At 41.5% G+C, this 25,701-nt stretch overlaps 1 protein-coding gene across 5 annotated transcripts in view; it reads right to left on the bottom strand.

Moving 5' to 3' along the window:
- SLAIN2 (SLAIN family member 2) overlaps positions 1-25,701 on the bottom strand; it is a 60,378-nt gene that overhangs the window by 22,769 nt on the left and 11,908 nt on the right. For 2 of the 5 annotated variants that reach the window (XM_090035888.1, XM_090035890.1), the window contains exons 2-4: positions 14,863-15,011; positions 4,333-4,497; positions 1,327-1,488 (exon numbers count right to left, since the gene is read on the bottom strand). In XM_090035888.1, coding sequence (XP_089892014.1) covers positions 1,327-1,488; positions 4,333-4,497; positions 14,863-15,011 — 476 coding nt within the window. Of the gene's footprint in view, positions 1-1,326; positions 1,489-4,332; positions 4,501-14,862; positions 15,012-25,701 lie in introns of all 5 variants that reach the window. The other 3 variants (XM_090035887.1, XM_090035889.1, XM_090035892.1) reach the window with 2 other exon arrangements.

Genomic DNA, 25,701 nt, shown 5'->3' with positions numbered 1-25,701 from the left:
GACGGACAGGTTGGCAATGCGTTTTTATTACAGATTCACAGGCTTGAGTCCCAAGTCTCACTCTCAACTTGTGCCAAAAGTACCCTCAAGTTAAATCAGCTGTAGATGCATACCTTACCATTTTGACAGGGAAGTCAAAAATGGTCCAAGATGATACTACATCTTCTGATCACTGCCTAAAGAAACTATGCCTAAGCCAGTACTGCAACATTTCTTTTTCCTTTTATCCCTAAAAATAAGAAATCCTACAGCTTCCTTTGCCTCTAATCTGGAAAGAGAGGATCAGCCAGTCATTTATCAGGAAAGACCTGTTTCTGCAACTGCAATACAACACTCTCCTCTGCTCCCTCCACAATCCCTTCAAGAACACATGCGCAATATTACAAGCACCCTTTTAAGAAATTTTCTCCCAAAATGCAAAATGAATCATCTGAAGCCTTGGATTCCTCATGTAGCAGTTAATGGCCTTAAACTATTAGGGCAATCTCCCTGATTGACTGTGGCAACTCCTATTCCTGTCCCATTCTTTCCCACGCTGCTGCCTAGGAGCTCAGCAGAAGACCCACAGCAGCACATCTCTTGATTAAGGGATTCCACAGTCCTCTTGCATAAAGCCATGCACTGAATCATGCAAGCTTCCCCAGCTGACAAATATGCAGGTTTCAGCCATATTCCACCGAACCTTCCTTCTTGGCTCTGTACAAGCCCATTTTATCTCTACCTTAGAAGGCTTCATTTGGTCACATGACCTGCCTGTCATATGACTTCGCTTATGATCTCTACCAGGGGAGACGATCTGAGTGGGCACATGTGGGACTAAACTAGTGGTGTTTAGCCTCTCTGGCCTTGTGGGCTAGATGAGTGGGACAGATCTGTTCATGTGCTGGATCCCACAGGTGGGGTTGGTACAAACTAGATTCCCCCTGCAGCACTACCCTGAGCACCAGATCTGCCCATGGCCCAAACTCGCTTGCTGGATCCAGCCATGGAGTTACCACTCACTGGCATTAACTGGCATGGAGGGCTGTCTCATCTGGACCACAGGGCTCCTCACAGGTCCAGAAATTTGATGGCAGGGGAGTGGTGATAGCATTAACTACTGCAGTTCTGACAGCAATTAACACTGCTACAACTTCCCCAGCTGCCAAATTTCTGGACTCCTGGGGAGCTGTACAGGTCAGATGCCGTGACTTCAGCGGCCATATCCATATCCAGCCTGCAGACTGGAGGTTGAACATGACTAAATTAAGCCCATCAACCCTTGAAGGGTCGGTCAGTCTCCACAACTGCAAATTAAAGGAAAAGTCCTGTAGGCAAAATACTCACTTTCTTCCTGCATCCGAGCTAGAATTTGCACATCTGTAACATCATTTAGCTTGTAATTAGATCCAATTGAGTCTTCATCCATTTCCGAAGCACTTAATTCACTGTCTATAGAGGACTGCGGGCTTAGTGGAGGATTTCTATCTGCTGAACTTTTAAAATGACCTGTAAGAAAGAGAAGAAAAAGTACAAGCTAAACAATGTAATGCTGTGTACTACACTGTGCACCATGAGACACGAAAAAGTCTACATGCTCCCCTTCACAACAAAAAAAGCGAAGAACTGCAAGATTGGGTATCAGTAACACCTAAAGTACTGTTTTGAAAGAAAATAACTAACATTATTTACAACTTCCATTTTGAAATATTTTATTGAAAAAGTTAGCCCAAAAATAAAACAAAGAGCCAGTGTTCATACAAAGACAGTCTTACCTTGGTACAACCCCCCTCCCAAAAATCCCACAAGCAGAACGTAGGTAAGATTAATCTATTTCTACTTTTGTTGGTGTTCACACTTTGGGCATCTGCACTGGACTGCTAGGGTACAGAATCATAGAAAACATACACAATTAGAACTGGAAAGGAGCTCAAGAAATCATTTAGTCCAGTCCGCTGCTCAAAGCAGGTAACTTTCAGCCTTTGCTGAAAGTGCAGTATCTGCTCTCCTAGTATTGCCTGTTTACATCTTTGTCTGCTATATCTTATGTTTACAAGATACCCAAGAGGTATCCCAGAGGTTTACACAGTCAGTATATTAAATCTTTATTTGAATACCACATTCAGACAATAGAGATCTCCTGATATATTTGATATATGCAACATGTTAAATTACACACTTATACCTAACAGCTTAAATATAAAACAAAGTCATTAGAATTTAATACTTAAACATGTAATTATCTCAAAAACCTATTTATTCTTATATGCACATTAGACAAGGCTGCTTAAAACAGTTTTATTAGTCAACATTTGTAGAACTTAGCTTCCTGAAAGATTCTTTCCCAAAATAGGTCTGCTATTGTTACATCTCCCTTTTAGTGCCTGTGGTGTATCATTACTTAATTATGTCTGTACTGCAATCAAGTATGTGACTACAGGATGTGTAGGATCACCCAGATCTCTAACTTAGCTAGTTTGGGTTATAACTGCAATAAACATACTGGAAGCATGAGCTTCAGTGTGGGCTGTTCAAATTCAATGGGGACAATAAACACTTCGGCATCTAACCCATACTGTCACAGCTTTGCTGCAATTTTTACCCAAGTTAACTAAACTAAAGAGACCCTGGGGTGTGCCGACAGATGCTTAAAAATACCCAAACCCTCCAACTTGCAGTCTAAATACCCATTGTCAAATTTCCCCAAAGCAGAGAAACTAATAGTCAGTGTCCAAGATAAAAGCAACATTCTGTCAAATAATTGCATATATGCTGGAGACCACAAAGTCTCACTCCAGTACCTTTCCATTCACAACCTCACCCTGGGGCTGTGGAACATGCATGCATTTGTAGTACTACAAAAACACAGCATTATGAGGGGCGTACAGTCCCGTGGCCTGAGTGCTACAAAGTAGCAGCCAGGAACTGATAGAAGTCTGCTCTTTTGCCCACCCTCCCACCCCAAATACCCTATACCCTGCCCTCTGCCCTAGCAGAGAAAGGGGACCACTGGGCAGGCTTTCAGCCTCCCATGCAGGGTGACAAGCTGTCATAAAATATGCTGTTGTGCCAGGGGCAGCAGTGAGCTTTCTGACAGCTTGCCAACTTCCAGGGCAAAGAAAGCTGCTCCTGTCTTCATGACTAGAGCAGCAGCAGGCTGTCTGATAGCTCACTGTCCCAGAGGGACCAGCAGCCATCCCTGTCACTGCTGCTGCTAGGACAGCAGATACCCCTCACCACTGCTGTCCTAGTGACAGCATCGCTAATCCTAACTGCAGCAGTGAGCCGAGCTGCAGGTCCCTCAAGACTGGGGCTCTGAGAACTTACCACCCTTCATGAAAGGGCAGCCAGGAGAACGTGCTGCTGCCCAGAGCCTGCGGCAGAAAGCTCTGTGACACATAACCATGATAAGCAGAGTTGAGGTCTCCAGTCCTGGCTGGACTGCAGCCCTGCTCCCTGGGCTGCCAGGGAGGCCCTCTCCTCTACCTCCCTTGGTCTTAGTGGGGAAGTGGAGGGAAAGGCAGAGCACAACAGATTGCTGGGGCACCACGAGACCCCCACCCTCCCCACACCATAACACTGCATTCAACTACAAATGTAATATGTGACATGACAAACAGCACTGCAGAGAATTTTCTCTTTCAAATAGAAAGTTTCCTAGTGCTTGCACCATTTCTGCAGTGCTCCAAGTAAGCATACAGATGTGAAACCTGCTTTTTGTAATGCCAGAAGGGCATGTATTACATTACAAACATAACAGGGGTACCAAGAATAGTCTCAGGCTGTGGACCACAAGTTGAATTGCAGAGCAAAACTTTTTACTAGTTCTGGCTATACTGCTGTCATTTATACCAGTGCCTTGATGTGCGAGAACCGACAGGCTATGCAACAATACAAGTGAAGACAGCAGTTACAACTATATTCCAGAAAGCTATATGAATCTTTAGTAACTACTATCATCATGTATTAGTCAGCTAATGGACCAAATCTATAGGAAATTATTTTTATATAAGTGTACGTAAAACACTTTTATTTATCTATATCTATAGATATATGAAAATAAAAGTGTGCACACACTGTGGGTGCACAGAACAATCTTACAACCAAGTTTATATGACCCATTTCTCCCTAAAAAAAGAATACATTTGTCTAGTTGACAGATCCAAACAAAAGTAGCATTATAACACCTCAAGCTCAAAAAAAGCCTACTGTGTTTTTCCTCTGCAGTATTTGAAATATCATGCAATTTTCTTACTCAAAGGCAAGTTTCATCTTTTCTTGGCCACAAACTCTTCATGCCTGTGTAATGCCCAACACAAGAGAACATGATACTTCCTGAAAACAAAAACCTACCTGAGCTACCAGAAGGTACCAGCTGTTTCATTAAAGCAGATTTCACTGGCGTTGAGGAAGGCGAGTTGAAGCCACTACTGATGGGGCTACTAGCGTTGGGACTATAAGGGCTTGTGTAACTGACCGCACTGAAAGGATTACTGTACAAACTCTGCCTCTTGAGGACTGCTTGAAAGGGGGGAAAAAAAGTGACAAGCCATATTAAAGGAGCTGGTAAGGATTATCATATTACAGTTTTTCAAGTCATTCAACATGATTTAGTTACTAGACAATTTATCTAAGTAGTTTCAGTCAGTAGAAAAATGTATTTTTTTTTTTAGATTTATAAAAAAGTGCCTATTTAGCTTCTGGACGTAGAGTCCTAATAGGACGAAGTCTATCCAAAGTGATGGATAGGACAATGACCCCAATACCTTTCTCCACCTAACTCAACAGATCTAAGTTCACTCTGGATAAACTTACCTCTTCACAGTGGAGTAACTTTCCCTAAAACTCAGACTATGGGACTGAAAAGGAGAAGGGAAGGAGACTCCTTAGTCTAATACTCACCCCCAAGAACATGCACTTTCTTCCCATTAAAGGGCAGAGCCATCTGCCATAGCTGTTCACACACGACAGTGTTAAGATGTAGTAAAATAGGTGAAACACCTTTAACTGCACACAGGGATGTATGTAATGGCTTTGATCTTACATGTAAGGTAAGGGTATTAAGCAAAACACTGCATATGGAAATACCTCAGTATGCTTGTGATGCTATCCTACACAGAACATAATGTGTTAAACCCTACTAATGGACAAGCTATGAACCACCTACAAGTGCCATTGAAAAGAGAAGATCCCAACCTTCTTGTCAAAGTAGAGAGGAAGAGTGTTTTTGGCTACTTCTGTACAACTACTGCACTACCCTAGACATAAAAGTAGTTAAAATGAAAATGAGTAAGAAAAGGACACCATGGTTACCATGGTCTCTCTCCAAAGTTCTACGTTCAAGCTGTTTTTCCTTAACAGACCAGGGTAACTCATTCTCCATGAGCTAAATTCAGCTAGCTGTTATCCAAGCCCCTCCCTATCCAATCCCTGGGATAGCATATTAATAACAATCTGAGTTTGATTAAAGATGGAGAAGTGAAAGTTATATAGGCATTAAATGCCCCAACTGCTACTCACAGTAGCCTTAAATTATTCTCTAGTCACCATCGAATCCAAAAGGAAAACTTAGTTCAGATCATCAAGATCAAAAAGCAACATGACTAGGATTTAAAGTACTTCAAAAGCATGCAACACTTATTGCAAAAAGAAAAATAATCTTTGCATGACCTGCACTATCAAATCACTACTGAAGTTGTCAGCTGTCAAGATTTCTATTCTAGCCAAAGGCAAGAAGTATCTTTGGGCCACAGAGGATCATGACAAAATATAGCTCTGGTGACAAAACTCACCAACCTACTGGATTGTACAGACAAAAGAAGGTCTAGATAAAGCTACACGAGGAGTATTTCTTTCATCATTCTGTAGTATAATGCAATTTAATTAGGGCCAAGAGCCAACCATTATAAAAACATTAGTAGCATAAATAAAGTAATAAATAAAATCATGAATCTATAAAAATGCTGTACAGAGATCCATAACTGACACACTAAAATCACATATAGTGTTAACATTTATCAATCATATCACATATAGTGTTAGTCATCCTTTATGATTGATAAATGTTAACTCTAACTGCTTCGGCCTTATAAGCAAAAATTGCAAAACGGTTTGCTAAATACGGAGCTGTTTGCTGAAGAATCAGATTAGTTTCTCTCCGTTTTAAAAGCGTATCAATTTCTGCAAGAATGGTGATAAACAGGTTCTCCTTATGTCATTATATAAAGAACATTCTAAGACATAATGAACAGTGTCTTCTAAAACTCCTAGACAAGCTGGGTTACATCTTTTAGCCCTTGGAATGGAAAGCCTACATCCAGCCAAAACTAACTGGGGGGCAAGAGAAACAGCCTTAATTTAATTGCAACAGATGCCATTAGTAGCAGTCTGCAAAGACAACAGTTCTGTCACAATAGCAAAAAATAAGCTGCGTCATGTAGTCATGTTAGACAAAAAGATCTTCCTGTGGCAGCTGCGAGTTCCTTGGAGGTCTGTATGTTGGTGCAGCTTAAACAATTAAGAAGGAGCAAAGGTTTAATATTTTGGGGAAATAATGCTTCATTTAGATAGCTGACTATCTGAAGTAAAAATCTGTTTAAATATCAAGCTTTTACTAAACTGCTATTATTGCTTCCTACCCTTTTTTTGATCATCAGGATAAGCCGCTGTTGGACATCTCAAAGTCATCACAACTAGTCTAAAGTATTCACAAAATGCACAGTGGCTTAGAGTGTGCTACCACAGTGTTTTGGATGTGGACTTAGGAATATGTACTTTTTTAGAAAAGGCGGTAGATAATTCTCCCATTAGAGCAAGATGGTCCTCCATGGTACGTTTTACATTGTTTCTAATGTTTTGTCCAGTCGGTGAGGCTTCTATTGCTGTGCTTGAAAAAGTTTCACACCTAAACCTTCTGACAGTGTTCTCACTGATCTTATTATAACTTCTTGTGTTAAGGCCTTGTTCAAGGCTCTTAAACTTAATTTCAACTGAGCGCTACTAAGACAGTTATACTCTTCACCAAAGAAAGGTTACAGCCAACATTTTTTTAAGCCTGTATACCCATCCTGTGGAGTAGGATAGGGCCAGAAGCAAGCAATAAACTACCAGGGACTTGAGCATCTGACCCTGTAGTTCAGTTATACCAGACTATTTAGAAAATGCAGGATCTTAAACTCCTGGAAGCAAGTTTTTAAGACAGAATAACCTCAATTATTTCCCACAATGTTAAAATTTTGCTGACACTGAAAGAAAATTAACACAGCAGTATGACTTGACGGCAGTGAACCTGGCCGAGGGGCTGAATTCTTTTGCACTACTCTGCTGAAACGTGTGCCACTGCTTTGCCAAAAATCCCTTCACTAGATTAAAAATGTTTTTTCTTTCAAACTGGGAAACAAAGATTTTCCCTAGCTCTTGTGCCACAGGATTAAAACGGCATTCGTTTTTTAAATGTACGAACTGTCAGTAGCATATAGAGAAAATGCAATGGAAAGGCCTCCGTCTTAAGTTTACTTGGAAACAATGTTAAATGTCACACGCAGAACTCAGAATAATTGTGGGTATTTTAAGGGGGATACTCAAGGTATTTCCAATTAGCAAACACATATTCCATGTTCTATGTTCAGCGGATAGTACTTCATGATACAAGGACTGTGTATAATGAAAACAAATTTTCAGATGGCCACTGGAATTATAAGTAGGCTATTTATCACCATAGCACTCTCCTGGTACCAAACATATGCAAGGGTCCAAAATATAAAAACTAAACTCCCTTCTACTCCAACCGAATCTTTTTCCTCACATCAAAAGAGGCAGTTCCCATTACTTACCAAAAGGTAAACCCCAAGACGCTAAAAGCCAGCGATTCTCAACCAGGGTTGCCAGAGCACCCTCAGATGCCACCAGAGTCTTTGAAGGGCACCATGAGGTGCAAGAAGATAAGCAAGGGGTGAGGAGATAAGCAGATAAGTACAGGCTCAAGCTTGCTCCGGCCTGAATGATTCCCCAACCCCACTGCCCAGCCTCTCTGCAAGGACCTAAGCAGTATAATATATAAATTAGGTTTTGAAATTTGTCATCAGCTGAGTGACACCCATTATGGAGGTACCTCAAGACCAATGAGGGGTGCCTTGAATTCAAAAGGTTGAGAACCACTGCCCTAGGCATATGTGAAAGGCTAAAATAGTAGACAGGCACAATGGGTATCTTTTTATATACTACATACACTATTACACTAATCTTATAAAATTAGAATTGGAAAGCAAATACTGAGGAAATGCCAGAATGAGTTAACTGTGGACACTGAATGCAGATTTCTTGCGCGCACACACTGTGACAGGCACACACTACTCTTTCCACGGGGGAAGCAGATTCTAGCCCAACCTCTGACACACAATTATTAGGAGTTGTTATAACAAGTCCCTTAAACCAGATTTTTATCTGTGGTTACTAAATTCTCTGTTCTTTAACTTCTGTTTTTTAATTTGAGATCTGGGGCCTCACTTGCAAAGCACTGAACATTACAGGCTGTGGAAGACTTTGAAGCCATGAAGTATGCTTTAAATATATGAAGTATTTTTATAATGTTGTCTGCTTAATGTCTGGCAAAGTTATAAGCAACTGAAAACATGATCCTTTAAAAGGGAAGAGACAAGCAGCCTATCCAGGCAGCATTGATAGCATCATCCATGTTTTTTCCTAAAGAGCAGGCCATTTATTAAAAAAAAAGAGCCACTGAAAGTTAACCTATGGAAAATAACCTTATATTTGAAAACATTCACAATCTAATCCACATAAACTAAATCCAGTTAAGACAGAAGTTCAGTTTTTCTTTGAATTCACTATGTTTTTATGTGAAAAGTGATTCTCAACAGAATTGTTCAAAATATATTAGTAGCTCATGCTTAAGCTAGCTTTTTTGAAAGGAGCAATTTCCAGAATCAAAGCTAACCCTTCTAAAAGAAAGCACCCACAGGTAGAGTTATTCCAGAAGTCTCAGTAGTAATCAAAACTGAGATGGAAAAAAAAAAATCCATCATTGACGACAAAGCTAACTAAATGTAAAGGCAATGTCCAAACAAGACCTACACTTAACTGATTTTTCATTCCATGAATGAATACTAATAATTCTTGCCATGAACAGATTCATAGTTCTGTATAAGAAACCATGTCTTAGCTGTGCATTTTATACCAACTATTTAAATATGGAAAACAATTATCATCTTACAGCAACAACAATGAAGTGTAACATAATGTCATATAAACATCCCTGAACACTACTCTTCCAAAACAGGTCCTTTGGGTTTTTTCAGGCAGAGAAAACAGGTTTTTATAATGGGAACTACAAATCAGTGTTGTAGTAGAAGGCAGTGACCAGGTGCCTTAACAGATTCAATTTCACTTCTTATGCTGAGGGACTTGGGAAAGCATTTAGAACAAGATTCACAAAAGCACTAACAAGGCAATGCTGAGGCTCCCACACCTGGATTTCAGAAGTCTATCTGCAAGTGTGGAATTCACAAAACAGGAATTAGGCATACAAGCTAGCTCTAGTTTAAAGGGACAGACATGGCACTTAATGGCTAAGTATAGACATTCAGGAAGTTTTATTGGGTTCAAAATGGCTGCCCAATTTATTCTTAGCTTGTTCCGATGCCGACCTTACACTTCCAGACCCCGTCTTAGTGACCGGCAGTCAGTCTAAACCTGTAACTGAATAGAAGTTCCATGCACACAAGCCAATCTAAAAACTGCAGAACCCGTTTTAAGATGAACCTGGATCTGTGGAGTATCAGAATCAAACCAATGCTTCTGTCCACTTCCCCTGTGCAGCCCCAGACCTGGGAAAATCCAGTCACTGGCCCCAGCCCTGGGGTTGCTCTTTTCAATCTTCCCCCCTTCCCCACACTGGTCTATATTTTGCCCTCTGACCCCCCACCTCACAGCCAGTGCTCTCAATCCCCTTTCTACAAACTGCTCTGGGTACAGCCACTTCTATCAGTGTTCACTGCTGCCAGAGCTGAACAAAAAACCCAACCTACCTGAACATTGCTTTTAATATTATATCACCCTCTACAAATCCTTCACTAGTACTTTCTCTCTTAATCATTGTGGACATCACCCCCACCACCTTCGCTACCCTATTATGCAAACCTGTGACCTAGGCATCACTTCAGATCCTGCTGTCCAGAGTTCAAGAGAGTCAGAAGTCACGCAGATCCTTCAGGCATGACATCTATAACACTCTAGCATCTAGCCTTTCCTCTCTAGCCACAAAGCTAACACTGTGGTGAAAGGCGAGAAGGGAGGGAAGGGGCATCAAGACCCCTGTAGTGAGGGAGGAGTGGGGCTGGGGTAAGCGCTGCCCCACTCCCTCCCTCACTGTTGGAGACACTGATCTGCACCCCCACACCCCCTCTCTCCCCCCTCCCCTTCCACCACAACAGACTTACCAGCTGCACGCAGCTCTCCACACTGCCAGGCTGCGCTCCTGGCCATCTATGCGCTGCATCACGCCTGTGCGCATGCACAGGCATTTATCAGTCAAATTATCGGCCCCATCAGGCCAATTTCCGACGCACTCAATTTTCTTCACATCAGTGCCAATCCAAAATTGGACCAATATATTAGTGCACCTCTACCAGTAGTAGCTCAAGCCACAGCTCATATGCATCCCTCCATTTATTCCACATCCTCCATTAAATCAAGCATAAACTGCTTTAGCTTTACCTTGAAAGTCATTTATACATACAACACCCGTCACTTCTCTTTCAGTGTGAAGGTCAGTTCCTGTTTCTCGTCTTCTAGCCCCATTAGAGTTCACACACACATTGGTGCCTCCCTTTATAGCTGGGACGAGCACCACATGCACACTTGTACAGCTACCACATTATCTCCCTTCAATCTCCCTCTTTACATCTACTTTGCTTACAAGAAAACTTGGCTACAGGTGGGTAGTAGTCATAGCACGTCAGCAGCCCATCAGGCTCACCAATATTGTCTCCTTGTACTCTCCCACATGCTAGCACACAGTTCTCATCTCTTATATTATACTTAAAAAGGTCTGTGGGGCAAGGATGCCATTTTTGTGGGATCCTGACCCATTACTAGGGCTAAATGGTATGATATATGTAAGGGCTCAGCAACCTATACCTTTGGAGCCATTTGATCCAGCCTGTGGACACGGGGCTTTGGCAGCAGATTTCTCCTGCCAGCTGCAAGTGCAGCTGGGGAAAGCAGCAGTGGCTGGGTGCCAACTCTGACCTGAACTGGATCAATCTGGCTCACAGCCTTAAAACACTGCATAATGCTGATTTATTAACCAGCCATATAAGCCGATACTGATCCGATAGCCAATGTGCAGCCCAGCAGCTTGGAGAGCAGCCTCCTCCTGTTAAGGTTGTCGGGGTAAAGTGGTATGGGGAAGGAAAGGGGCGTGGAGGGTGGCAGATATAGGCGCCCACGGTGAGGGAGGGAGTAGAGTAGGGGCAGGGGCTGCTCAGCAGGGTGGTGAATGCAGCTCCAACAGGAGTGGGGCAGAGCCATGGGCAGCTCATTCAGGGGGCATGGGGAGGGGGGCCAGCTCCCTGCTACTGTGTGCACCCTCAGGGGATGCATGTACCCCACCCTGGATTTGTGCATGGGGTGAGGGCAGCCTGCCTGCTCCAGGCCTGGGGCCAGGGGCTGTACCTGTCCCTTCCTAGCAGGGGGGCTAGGCTGAACTCTTGAGTGAGCAGAGTTGGGATGGGTGGCTATGGGGTGGGATACAAGAACCTCAAAATTCACCGTAGCTATCCCTCCCAGTGCCACAGTCCCAAGTGCAGTCCCGGTTGGAAAGAGGCCAGCGCAGCCCCTGGCCCTGAGCCTACAGCCTGCCATTGCCCCATGCACAAATCCAGGGACCCATGCCTCACATGGGTATTTGTGCAGTGGCAGGAAGCCACCCCGCTCTTTCCCACACCCCCTGGACAAGCTGCCTGCAGCTCCACCCTGCTGCCAGTAAGGTTGTATTCACCACCCTGGGTGGGCAGCACCTGCCCCTGCTCGCCTCCATCTGCCCCCCGCCCACAGATTTACCAGGGAGACACTGCTCTCCAAACTGTCCAGCTGCATTCCTGACCTCGTGCATGTTGCAGCTGAACACCTGCACACAGCATTTAATCAGTGACATTACTGGCTACTCTGGCCCAAAAAAGCTGATTGCCAGTAACGTTAATTTTCCTTTTATTGGTGCAGATCCAATATGCAACCAATATATTGGTACACCTCTAGTTTCAAAGTCTGCTGGTAGCCAAAAAATGGTCAGACTCTGTGGACCTCTGGGTTTACAGCCTGGAACTGAGGGGCTGCTCCAGTGATGCGACTTCTCTCCATTCCTTCTAAGCTTGACTCCTTTCCCTCCCCACTTCTAGCTCCTAATCAGGTCTCCCTTCTTGCCTACTCAGTACCAGCCTCTGCTCCTTATGTCTATCACTGCAGTCCCACTCTCCAGGCCAAACCAACTTCTTGCCCAGCCTATCCTCATTTCCCCACTGCTGGCTCTTCATCTGATCCATCCCTGTTGTCTCTTGATCTGAGGGTATAGCTAGACAATTACTATGAAAGGATATTCTTAAAACTGTATGCAGCTGTTATGTCTGTATGATTCTACAGGGATAGAAAGGTAGCAATATTGCTTCAACTTTAACACTGCTCTAGTCAGGATCAGAATTAAGATTAATTAGCTAACTTGCATTGCTAAAGGATCTGCATATATAAAAAGACATATCATAACAGTTGCTGTGAGCTCTCAAGCTACATCTCTCCCTCTACTTTTAAAGGAACTAAAAAACACATGCTTGCCCATATCCTGAGTCTCATGGGGTCTAAACCCATTTTCCCAGCTCCTTGTCAGATCTCTATCACCATCCCAGCAACTCCTCTTTCTGTTTCTTGACCAGTTGCAGTGTTCCTTCCATCACAGTGCCTCCACACAATTTTTCAGCTAGCCTGATGCTTTGAAGGGCAAGTGTCTTTGCTATTATAAACCTATCAAGTTTAAGCAACCCTCTTCTGTCATTAGTTTCAGTGTCTGTTCCTGCTGCTGTTTATAGGTTTTTCCCCACTATCAGCATGAAAAAATAAATTGCCATTCTTGTGAAATCCACAGCCATAGTTCTCTCTCGTATCTTATCCAGACTGGAACAGCAATAGTGCAGATGCATGTGCATGTACACATACGCACACACACACACACACACTTTGAAAAGAAACACTGTTAATTTGTTTGTCATATCTGGAAACTTCTTCCCTTCCTTACTTGACTCATACTAAAAGATTCAATTTGTACTGAAAGCTTAAGTTCTACAGAACTTCATGGTACTTTCCCCAGAAAAGATTCCTACGTACGACTCTCAAGGGGGATTTCTGAGTGGAGAAGTACTTATTTAGGCCTCATGCATTCAGCTAAAACCATGTACAACAGCATGCAGTTTTCTGCAAATTCCCAAGTTTAGGTTCACAATAAATAATGGTCCTAGTTTGGAGTTAATTCTTCAGAATCTCAGCTTTGTAACAAATATATGCATTGGGGAGCACTGTAGAAAAACCATTCAGATTGACTATTTCCTGTTTTTTAGCTCACATATCTAAGGACTCTCATATTAAGGGCACACAAAATGGGCACAATAGCATAACAATCGAGAACAGAAGAGTGTGGAGGAGTTTTTGGTTTAAGTTAATAGTCACACCTTCAAAAAGAGATACCAGAGAAACTGAAATGGAAGAAGACGACTGTCTATAGTGGAATGATAGACTTGTGAGTTAGTGTAAAGATGGTGACTGAAAAAAACAAAAGAATGAGAGAAAAAAAGTTGAAAAAAAAGAGGATGGGGGTAACCGAAGAAGAAAAACCATGCAACTTCCCACATCTACAAAGGGAAGATAGATGGTCAAAGGTGGGAAGTGAATGGGGAATGCTGAAATCAAAAGAAAAGACAAGATGATGACACTGAAGAGATCTTAGTCAGACAAAAGTAAAAATAAAAAGTCTGGTAAGAACAGTTTCTGTGGGAGTCGAGAAGTCATCCTGGAGGGGATCCAGGGCTGAGCTGAAAGAGTGAAAGGCAACAGCTGGAGACATATACCCAGCAAGTCTAGAGGTACAAGGGAAGTGGAAATCAGCTGACAGTTAAAATCTTTGAATTAAGATCAAAGTCAGGGATTACCAGAGCATTCTCAAATTGAAGAACCTGAGGGAAAGAGGAACAGGGATCTGAGGTTCTTAGCTGGGTGAGACTGGAGTTGCTGAGGCAGGAGAGCTTCAGAAAGAAGCTCCAGTTTAACTTCCACTTTCTGCAGGTTAGGAACCACATGCCGCCTGTTCTATGGTAAAAGCCTGTGGTAAATATCATATCTGGAAAAAATTCTAAACCCTGTCTCCTTTATCCACAATACATTTACCTCTTATTTAATAGGCACCTGTCTGTCTTGCAAGATTCCTGTATAGAGAGAGGGCTTGTGATCCTGACAGCATTGAAAAGCCGGTTTTGACCTACCTTAAAAAATTTCAACTTTTAAATCAAAGAATAAAACAATTTCCAGGAAAAGCAGTTTGATTTTAACATGGTTTTTCCTCAAAAGCTAAACAAAAAAATTACTGACCACAGTATCACTACTCACGGGTCATAAAATACTGGAATCATGACTCATCTGGTCTAATGCTCCTTCCTGTCATTCCATCAACCCAGTCCAAAGCATGAACAAAGCATCAACCGCCATTTGAGAAATGTAATGAAAACCTAAGACTGAAGCTATCCCTCTACCCTCAGATCACCTGGAATACAGATGCCTGTATTTATTCTAGAACAGGTTTTATGTTCTGCACCATTTGTACAAACTTACCTGACATGGTCTGCTCAAGTCTATGGATCAGTGATTTTTTAGCACATTCTATATCAGGACTTGGGTAATCCAGTACCTGTCTGCACCATACTAATGGACTAACAGATTTCTGCACTGGGGTCAGTTTCTTCTTTGGTGATGTATACAACCTAAGAGAGAGAAAAATTATGCACTATTAGGTAAAAGTACAGATAATCTAGCATTCCAAAAACATACTGTATTTTTATTCTTGAAATATAGCCACACTGTAAACCTGAGGTGTGACTGCAGCTCATATGCAACTGTGACAACATATACCAATCATGAGGCTATGGAAGTATTCAAGTGGCTGAAATCTATTCTGCTGCAGCTGGGCTAATCTTGGTCCCTGGGTTAGTCAGACTGGAGCTACCTTAAATTCCTATGAAAGTGGCCATCACATCTCCAGATTACAAAGTAGATAGCTTTCAATCACCAAAGCTAGGGGGGAGGGGGCAGCAGAGGGTCAAGACTATTAGATGATTTACCCTCTTCCTTCATTTGTAAAGTCAGTACCTACAAACTCTTCCAAACATAATTATGACATGAGCACAGCTATTACAAATCACCATCATGCAAATACAGACTAAAAAATCATGAAGCTTAACTCACATGGTAAGAAACCTTCAAAGGTTATCAATCAGTATTTACCAATATTTCTGACTAGTTCAGATAAAGGGAATGTTACATTTAGGGATACACTGAATTTTCTGGGCTGATACCAAAGGCTGATTATTGACTGGCCTTAAATTGTCCGATACTAATCCAACTGCAGATATGCAGACCAGCAGCTTGGAGAGCAGCGCCTGGCCAGTAAGTCTGTTGGGGGGGAAGGGAGGGGAGAAAAAGGGGAAGATCGAGGCCTTGTCGTGAGGAAAGAGAGTGGGGCTGGGCTAGGGGTAGGCGCTGCCCAGCTGGGGCAGGACAGGGTGCAGGACAGAGCTGGCGAGGAAGAGGGGTGCTGCGGCTCTCAACACCGCATGTCCCCCAAGGAAGGCATGGGGGACATGTGTCCCCAGGATCTGTGTGTGGGGCTAGGCCAGGCTGCCACTGTGTGCTTGTGGCTGCACTCAAGCAGCAGCAGCGATGGGAGTGAAACTACAGGGGTGGGGGGAGGTGCTAAAGCCCCCGCTGTAGCCCCCACATAGTCTCACTCTCAGTGCCACCACTGCCCAAGCACAGCTGCCAGGAAGAGCCCAGTGCAGTCCCTGGCCCTGAGCGCACAGCAACAGCCTGTCCTCACCCCATGCACAGATCCAGGAAGCACAACCCCCATACCTCCCCCAGGGGGGTGGGCAGCAATGGGAGCTGCCCCCTGCCCCGGACAAGCCACCAGCTCTGTCCTGCATCCCACCCTGCCCTGGTTGGGCAGAGCCTGCCCCTGCCCCATTTCCTCCCTCACCCCAGAGGCATCAGTCTACAACCTCCCACGCCCCTTCCATCCCCCATACCTCTTCCCCACCACTCCCAGACTTACTGGCCGGATGCTACTTTCCAAGTTGCCAGGATGCACTCTTGGCTGCATGCATGCTGCAGCTGTGTGCATGCACATGGTATTTATTGGCCACATCAGCCAAAAAAAGCCAATTGCCGATAATGTCAATTTTCCTTTTACTGGTGCTGATACAGTATGGACCAATATACTGGTGCACCTCTAGTTACATTTATATTGCATTTCAGTTGATAATCTAGAAGTATACTGAGCTAGATTTTCAGGTATTCCTGTACCCCACAGGCCCTGTGTTATTTTTATGGTTATCAACTTAATGAATTAAACATTTTGTATTAAATGATGCCATGCTGTAATGAGGGCAGCAATTTCAGTACTCTTCAAATGGGAAAAGCACTGGCCAGATATTTTTAAAAACTTCTTCAATCTTCAAACCGTTACACTGTAAAAATCCTGACTATATTATACTTTCCAAATTAAATAATAGGTAAAAGGAATTGTTGAAAGAACCTAATAGTTAAATAATTATCTCTAACAGTTAAAAGAAACAAAGAGAAAACTATGAGTTGTGACTGGGTTTTGTACAACTCATTATGCAAGCAGTAGCTAGTAGCAAGCATATTGGTTACTAATCAGCAGAGCATGGAGCCGACTCCTGCTGTACCCAGGACAAACAGCTAAAGCCTACAAATATTTTTAGTTCCCTTGAGCACAGAACAGCGTTTGTTTGTATTATTTTAGTGCCTGACCTCTAAATGTACATAAGGGCCCCTTGGGCTAGGCACTACATTAACATAGAACAAAGAACTGTAAATCATTTGGGACAAAGACAATCAAAGGGTAAAACGAGACAACAGATGATACAAACAGATGGAGGAGAACAAGGAAATAAGACAACACTGATTAACACCCTGTGCTGAAATCACTGCCTATCAGCAGCACCAGGCTCCATCATGTACTCTAACTTTCTCTTTGAATTGAAGCAGCAACTCTTCTTTATCAAGGACTCAAAAAAGTTTCAGCAGCCTTAGTATTTTTCCTGAAAACAATTCCTAAGAAAAAATTACTATTTCTCTAGTCCTGTAGTCTACATAGGGAGTCCTTGGGCCAGATAGTTCCCAAAGAAAAAATAAATAAATCACATCTTTGGGATAAGACCAAGCTTAATGATCTGGTCCCAACAGGAAAAAGTAATGAATGACAAAATTCCAGTTCTCAACCTTAACAACTGCTTTCACTGCTACTAAGGTTCTAAATATGAACTACAGAAAATAATGGAAAAAGAACTATTTATCTAATGACGGCCTTTACGTTCCAAATGAACATGATTCCAGCTTAAGGACTGTAGCTCAAGAACATCTGATAGCTCAGTTTGCCACTCTTCTATACAAAACAGATGGTCAAAAATTACTACTTTTCTTCAGCCAATGACATCAGTGTTATAAGAAAAGATTGAGCTTATTAAGCAACTTTTGCTCAACCTTCACAACTTGGTGGGACGGAGCTGATTAAAGGATATACATTTTGAGAAGACTGTAAAGTTATAATCTTTGCAGGGAACTCTAAAATAACTTGATTGAAGAAGGAAGATTAAAAAAACCCCTCCTCAGTAGTAAATGAGCAGACTTCCCACCCCCAAAACGCTTTAACCAGCTTTTTCTATTTTATGCTCATACAGTACTGTCAGGCAAAATTTCTTATCCATTCCTTTTTCATGAAACAGAAAAATGTACACTTTCCTATGAAACTGAGATTTACCATGTATGTATAAAATAGGTATAGTACAAAGGAACAAGACTACAAAAGTTGATGCAACTTGGGCAAAATTTAAGTGTTTAGTTGGCAAAACCAAAATAGAAGTTCTTTATAAAAGTATGTACTATTTCAGATACAGAAGGATAATTAATGTCCCATTCGGACTAATGGACAGGTGAAGCTGCATATCAACTTTTCCGCAAAAAGTCTATGCCAGGAAGAGTGAAAAAGGCACAATACCACATACTACTGAACATGTTCTATTCTACCTTTATGAAACCAACTGTGATGCTGCACCATTACCACTTGATGCTTGTAGAAAACAAGCAATTTACATAACTATAAGTAACTTAAATTTCCAAGATGCAAGAAATTCTTTGAGTAAGAGACAAGCTTTCAAATGCAGTGCATTCTTCTTCAGATCTTCTTCATTTCCAAACACAGATTAAAGGCAGCACTGAAAGGCTTAAAGGCCTGTAGACAAGAGCCCAGACAAGTTATACGTTCAGCTTAAAAAGGAAAAGACATTTTTAAGGCTATCTTTACAAGCAAACATGAATTTCTCAGCATTAACTTGGGTCAAGAGTTTCAAAACTTGTCAGATGACTGACAGCAACCCAAAAGCTATCTTTGGGTTCTGTCTAAATCTTGATAAAGGGTTTTTTTCCACTTGTCAGGACCTCAAATCAGTGGTTGTATGAAGTGGAGGTGCCACTGAACTGACTAGAACTGTTACAGTCTCAACTAAAAAAAACAACTCCTTCAAAGCCATCTAAAAAGACAGCTCAGAATCACGTGAAACAGCACAACACTAAGCATAAAAGACTTGCTCAAATCCCAGCTCTAACAGGGTACCCCTGTGGTCTTAACTAAGTCACAACCTTTTTGCCACCTAGCCAACATGCCTCATCCTACTTCTGGGAAAACATCTAAGAATGGCACTGACATCATTCAGCAGAGTAAATGAGCCTGGGTGGAGCACTACGCTAACACGGTGATATTGTGTCCAGTTCCCGGTATGAGTTGGGTCTTGATACACAGCACTGCATTCTCTCTAACTGCCAGGTAGAGACATTCTTAGATCCTCAGGATAGCTAATATGCCTTACTATATTTCTGAAGTATCATATACGTTTAAACCATCTTAAACAGTGCACAGAATAAAGAATATAACTTGTGTTTTTAAAAAAAGAAACCGTGCAGAGAACCAGGAAATATTAGACAATAAACCTGCAAAATTATAACACTGTTCCAGGATGGATTAATTCCAAAATGTTCCATTACATATTTTGAAACTGATCCATGTGACACATTCAGCATATTTATTTAAAAAAAAAATTGGTCAGAGCAAAGATCTTCCACAAGTGGACACAGAGCCTTTCACCTTTGCTTGCTCTGATTGTGTGCATCATGTGGCTTCCCACACCTCTTTCAAACCTGTAAAATTCCCACTTCACTAATGAAGTAACTTGATTTTTATCAGGTGAATTTGATTTAAATCATGATTTAAATCATTTTGATTTTAAATTACTGGTCAGGAAGCCGTGACTGAATTATTGTTTTCTACAAAAAGTGCATTTTTGTTTGATATAACCTGAATGCATATTATTCATAACTCAGAGAGAGATGTAGGTTTCATTGGTAGAAGGTACACACTATACATTTTAAAGCAGTAATTTATTTTGATATTTTTTCAGATTAATTTTGCAGCTACATCAGAAAACTGAATTATAATGTGGGCATTTTATTTATCACAGCTAATTGAAGCAGATACTTGTGAAGTCATTGGGAGGCAAACTATTTCCAATTCATTAGATTAATCATGGATATTTGGGTTATATTTTTGCCAGGCATGGTATTAGGAGGACATCAAATGAGCACTTCAGCCATGTTATTAGCTTGGGGTTTTCTTCATATCTTTCATTTCTTCTCTCTTATGGCCTGGAAAGTTGGCTGCCATGGTAGGTTTTCCCTCCTACTATACCATACCCTCACTAGATCTCAAGTTAAGGGAGAGGCTATACTCAAACTTATACCTCAAGACTTCTGAATATTCCACTCCAAATGTTTCTCTCTGTTTCTACTACCCCTCCCTCCTTGCATTTATCGCCAGACTCCTCCTCCTTGCCCAGATCTACTCCACCTCAACCATCCTCTATTCATTTAACTTCTTGAAACTTTGCAGTTTTAGAGGCAGGTAAGGGTTTGTCTCTGTTGTGTACACAAACTTGCAGAGAGACAACAGAGCTGATGGGTGGGTAATCAGGTCTGTTATCTCTCATCTTCATATACTGCTAACAAGGACGTTATCTCTGGAGATATAAATCCATAGTTTGAGAACTAAAACTAAGCATCACAGAGATGCTTAACTGGATCTTTCAGACTGAGCACTGAGTCCCCATTGGATAGAGTAGTTTTCTTTAATCTTTACTAATCTATAAAGAAGCCTCTAATACAGTCCATGACCTGTTGTGACCTATTTAGAAGATTATATCAAGATCCTGACAACCTAGATGGATAAGTCAAGAAAAAAGGAGGGAGCAGGATGTTACAGGTTTGACTGATACTGGGGGCACGGGGAGTAGGGGGAAAGAGTGACTCTCTCAGTGACATATTTGGGAATGGGGGCAAGTGAAGGGAGGTGAAGAACAGGAGGTCCTGAGGAAATTGGTTAAACCAAACCATGGTTGTCAGTTTGTTTTTAAGTCAGAGAGACAGTGAAATATGGAACTAAATGGATAAAGACAAGTAAAAAATGACAAGATAAATCTATTACTAACATTAAACTGACCATTTAAAGTGTGAACAGACAACAAAAAATTCTGGAGGAGTATATAGTGAAAACACGAAGCAGCCAAGGACAAGCCCTGAAGAACTTCAATGAAGTTTCAGAAAGTAGATTTTTTTTCCCCTAAGAAACACCAAAGAAAGGTTAAAAATAGGAAAATCAGGAGACAACCTTGTGAGACTTAAGGGAGGAGAAACTTTCATAAAAAGAGAATATGTTCATTGTCAGAAACTAAAAGAACAGAGAGTAGGGGGATTTTAAAATTTAAGTGAGAATATGCCACAGGCAGACTGTACCAAAACAGAATCTTATGAAAGCACTACTTCTGTTATTAATATTAACCTAAGCAAGTCAGTCTACCCCAGTATATTGACAGAAAAAGGTAGGACATATCTATGAGCTGTAGCAAAACCAAAGAGTCTAATTAAAACATATGTACATTTAATATAATTCTGCAAATAAACATGCCACTAAGTTTTCTTTTTGAATATGAAGTTTCAGAAAGAAGAAACACCCTCCCACCCCCTCCCTGCCAAATTACAAAACCACCATGGGATTAGTTCAAAAAAGCAGATGCAACCAGTAACGTTTTACTCACTATTAAAAGTATATAGCTTCTTATGAGAGTATACAGACCTTTCCCAGGTAAAGTTATTACAGCTACTTTTGTGGAAATAACAGAAAATTACAAGAAAATTTCCATAGGGTTTAACATAACTATTCTAAGAAGAAATAACTGGCTTAACTATCAATCTAGAAAGCTGCTAATTCACTCAAAAAGACTTGAGAGCAGATGCACACTGACCTAACAGTGCCAAAAACAAATAAGGCTACAAAACACACATTAGAAACACTGTAATAGAGGGAACAATGGAAAAATCTCTTTAAAAATTCCATTACAAACAAAAGAGACTGAGACTTTCATGTGGTCCAAAAATCAGATGTGCATTGGCACATAACAGTAGAGGCATCTCCCTGACTTGTGAGACAACAAAATTACACCAAGTGAGATTTCAGCTTGCTAAACGTAATCCTCACTTGAAAGTGAAGCTGGAGTGCCCCATCCCGGATGCAAAAGCCTGGGAAATGTATATGGAGACACTGAGCTGCCCTCACACCAGTGCCCCCCGACTTTCAGCCTTGCTGGTTTAAACCAAAAGGAAAGCCAGGTGCCAGTATATTTGGAACCAACTTGGTCACAGGAGATGTCAGAGCAAAGGAGATCATTCATCTGTAACTAGTTAACATTATATGGCAGCCCCATTGCTCTCATTCAGCAGGAATACTGTTTGACATCACATTCATAAAACCATGTCTTAGAATTCTTCCCACTTAGTTAATCTGATTTACCACTGAGCATTGTTAAATCTAAAAGAAAAGTTTTTGCAGGACAAAATCTAAGCAATTTCTCAGACAGTCCTCTCCCCTTTTCTCAGGTTTCTTGATACAGGCTTCCTACAATCAGAAAAATATCCCCCTGCACTAGAGATTTCCAATCAAACCAGACTCACATTTTTCAGCCTACCATGTAAGTTGAGGAACAGCACATTAGATCTTTTAATCAAGTCCTGAGGTAGGAATTGTTGGATCAGACGCTATAAATTTCTTTAACAAAGGGCCCAAATCTGACTGCACAATTAATTTTAGCAGGGGAATGTGTAGCATTGTTTTTTGCAATGTTTTAAAGACTTGAATCTCAAAGGTTCAAGTTAATTGTAGCTCTTCCCCTGTAAGGCATTAAGCACAACTCTTATAATTCATCATTTAAATTTCTGAGTCTTAAAACTGATCACCAAACTAGGCAGTGAGAGATGAAATCCCATTATTAGAAGTGACATATGGATATTTATATTCTACATCAAAGATTCCCAACCACTAGGCCAGAGCCTGGTACTGGGCTGTGGCGGGTTGGCCGCAGGGTTGTCGCATGAGACCCCCACTCAGACCCCATCTGTTTGCCCAGGTCAACGGCTTCCGGGGTCACAGCCGAGCTTCCAGTATTAAAGCTGGGCAGTGGGGGAGCCCTGGCAGAGAAGCAGCTGGCTCCGTGTGCCCCATCCCACAGTACAGGTTGGGAACCACTGTTCTACATCATTTCCCAGTAAAACAGTAATTTAGCTAATTAGGAATGGATGACTAGAACTGACACATGAACTACTAGAAATAGGTCCTGCTTTAACCCAAAAGGCTGTTGACTCATAAAGCACAAATAAAGGCACCCCCGACTTCATTTTAATGAAATGTCATAGCTTATTATTTAAATAAATTGACTCTTCTGAAATTCTCACCAAAAATATTTAAAAGACCTTTTCATAACGTTGAACATTATGTTTGATGTGCAATGTTAAAAGTTGATTAATTTGTTACAGGCTCTCAGTACATATAGTTGAGGTTAAAGCATCCTAGAGAAAACTGGAATCGTAAGAAAAAACAAACTGACTTCATTTACATAAATAAAAAGTGTGTTTGCTGTTATGCTAAGATTGCAGTAGTAGGGAAGATATAATTAGATACCAGTGTTAGCTATAGTAAGTTTTAAAGCAATGATACAATATTTAAAGGGATCATTTCAGGTATTTCAGTAGCTTTAATACAGACCTGTGTATATGACAGGTTTCATGTATGTAACTATTTTTTGAGCATCTTTGCCTTCATGTTTGGCTTTAAGACACCATCAACTACTTATTCATTTATCAACATTCCTTGACAACTGGTGACAAAAGGGTCTCATTAAAAATCAAAAGCAACTGAAAAAAAAGAATTAAAATAACCTGGTGCATAAACAGACTTATAACTGAGATCATTTTTAGGGGTGCACCAAAATATTGGTTGACTACTGGATTGGCACTGATAAAAGGAGAAATTACATTATTGGCTACTGGTTTTTTTTGTCACTGTAGCTGATAATTACGGATGTGTGCCCAGAGCACTGTAGTGTGCATAGTCCAGTCCCTGCACCTCACCACTGGCCCAAGTCTGCAGCAGGCTATAGGTCCCAGTGATCAGCAGGAGGGGGAAGGGGCACCTGGGAGCAGTCACAGGAGGCTGTGTTCAGCAAAGGGACCATTACCAGCTCCTGGTGCTGCCATGGCAATGACACATGCACAGCAGGCACCTGAGTGCTGGGGCTGCCGTGGAAATGTTGGGCTGCGCGCAAGTGGGGTAAGGACTGTGTGAGGGACACTGTGCTTTACTGGGCACCTTTGCAAAAGTGGCTTCTCTCTGATGGCTGTGGGAGCTCAGCTGCATGGGACCCTCTGGCACTCAGGTAGCAGTGTGCTCTGGGGCTCCAAACACCACTGTCTACAAGACGGTCCACCACACCTGCCCAGGACAGCAGCACGAGCTGTGTGCAGAGTGGGGCTGCACATAGGAGCTATGGGTTAGGGGGCAACGTGTATGGGAATAAGGTAGTCACTGCCTTCCCCATTGTGGGTCACAGCAGACAGGAGGCATGTGTGCATGATATAAATAAATGCAAAACAAACAAACAAACAAGGTGCATTTATGTCAGTAATTTAAAATGCCTTGCACTATTATTAAATGTTTGTTATCAGATCGGCATGTTGGTTAACAGTCAGCTATCGCTATTGGCCAAGAAAGTCTTTATTGGTGCACCCTTATTTAATTGACTTTTTGTAGCTATTTCAAAATGATCTAAGAGGAATGTGGGCCAGCTTCACTTGTTCATACATTACTTTAAAAAAAAAAAAATACTGTGCCAGTCATCAGGAACAGCTGAGCTAGTTCAACAAATGGGTAATACTCTCACTTACCATTTCTTGAGATACTCTTATTCTGTTAGACAATATCTGGTCTAAAAGGACCTTTGAATGTACAAAACTTCAGATAAATGCTGTCAAATTTAAAGGTCTGTTTTAAAACTCTTTCCATTAACTTAGTGTTGGTGATCTCACATAATTATTCTGAATGAGCAAAAAAGTATGCCAAGTTGGTCAATTTTGTTTTACAGAATTTGTAGTACTGCAAATTGGAATCTGCAAAATTTCATGACGTCTTAACACTTCATGTTAAACTTGCTTTAATTCTAAAATGTAAGTATTTGAATATCTCTTAGTGTAATAGCTACAGTAAAAGCAAAAATTCTTGAAAGACGGCAAAAATGATATTAATGGAATAAACACTTTTTTTGTTGTAGATATTAAATTTTAGGAGGCACAAGTGGACTGCAAGGCGGAAAACCTGGTTCGATCTCTGCCAGTGACCAGTTAGGCAAGTCATTTAATCACTTTTTGCTTCAGTTTTGTTACCTGTAAAAATGAGAAAAACGCTATTTTCCTTTGTGAAGTCCTTCAACTTCTGTGGGGTGGGTGAGTGGATTATCATTAGTTTCATTAGCCATTATGAAATATGTGCCACTTACAGTCTTCAGTATGTGATAAAGATTAAATAGTCTTTACATACTAAATCAGGGACAGGAAATTATTTTGGGCAGAGGGCTGCTTATCGCGTTTTGGCAAGCTGTTGAGGGCCACGTAGCTCCACCCGTAACCTCTGACCTTTGCCACTGGAAGTCCCTCCCTTGCCCCTGGAATTACTCCTTTGGGGAAGAGGGTTTGTCAACTTAAGGGGAAAAAAAACCAAATCACATACTAAAAATCAAACGCACACAATAATATTTTAATTTAATTAAAAATATATTTTTGTTCTGATTTGTGTGTGTTTATGTTGTATATGGAGAAGTGATTGCCAATGGGAGTTTGTGGGATGTCTGGATGTGCGTATGGGAGCCATGTACTTCAGAGTAGCTGGTGGGCAGGCAGGAAATTGGGGAAAATGGCAGAGGGGAGTGGAAGTGAGCGGGAGCG

Source organism: Crocodylus siamensis, chromosome 2 (assembly GCF_052110815.1).
Source record: "Crocodylus siamensis isolate JL-2025a chromosome 2, ASM5211081v1, whole genome shotgun sequence".
NCBI lineage: Eukaryota > Metazoa > Chordata > Crocodylia > Crocodylidae > Crocodylus > Crocodylus siamensis.
The sequence above is the reverse complement of the archived record's forward strand: the minus strand, read 5'-3'. Positions and strand labels throughout refer to the sequence as shown.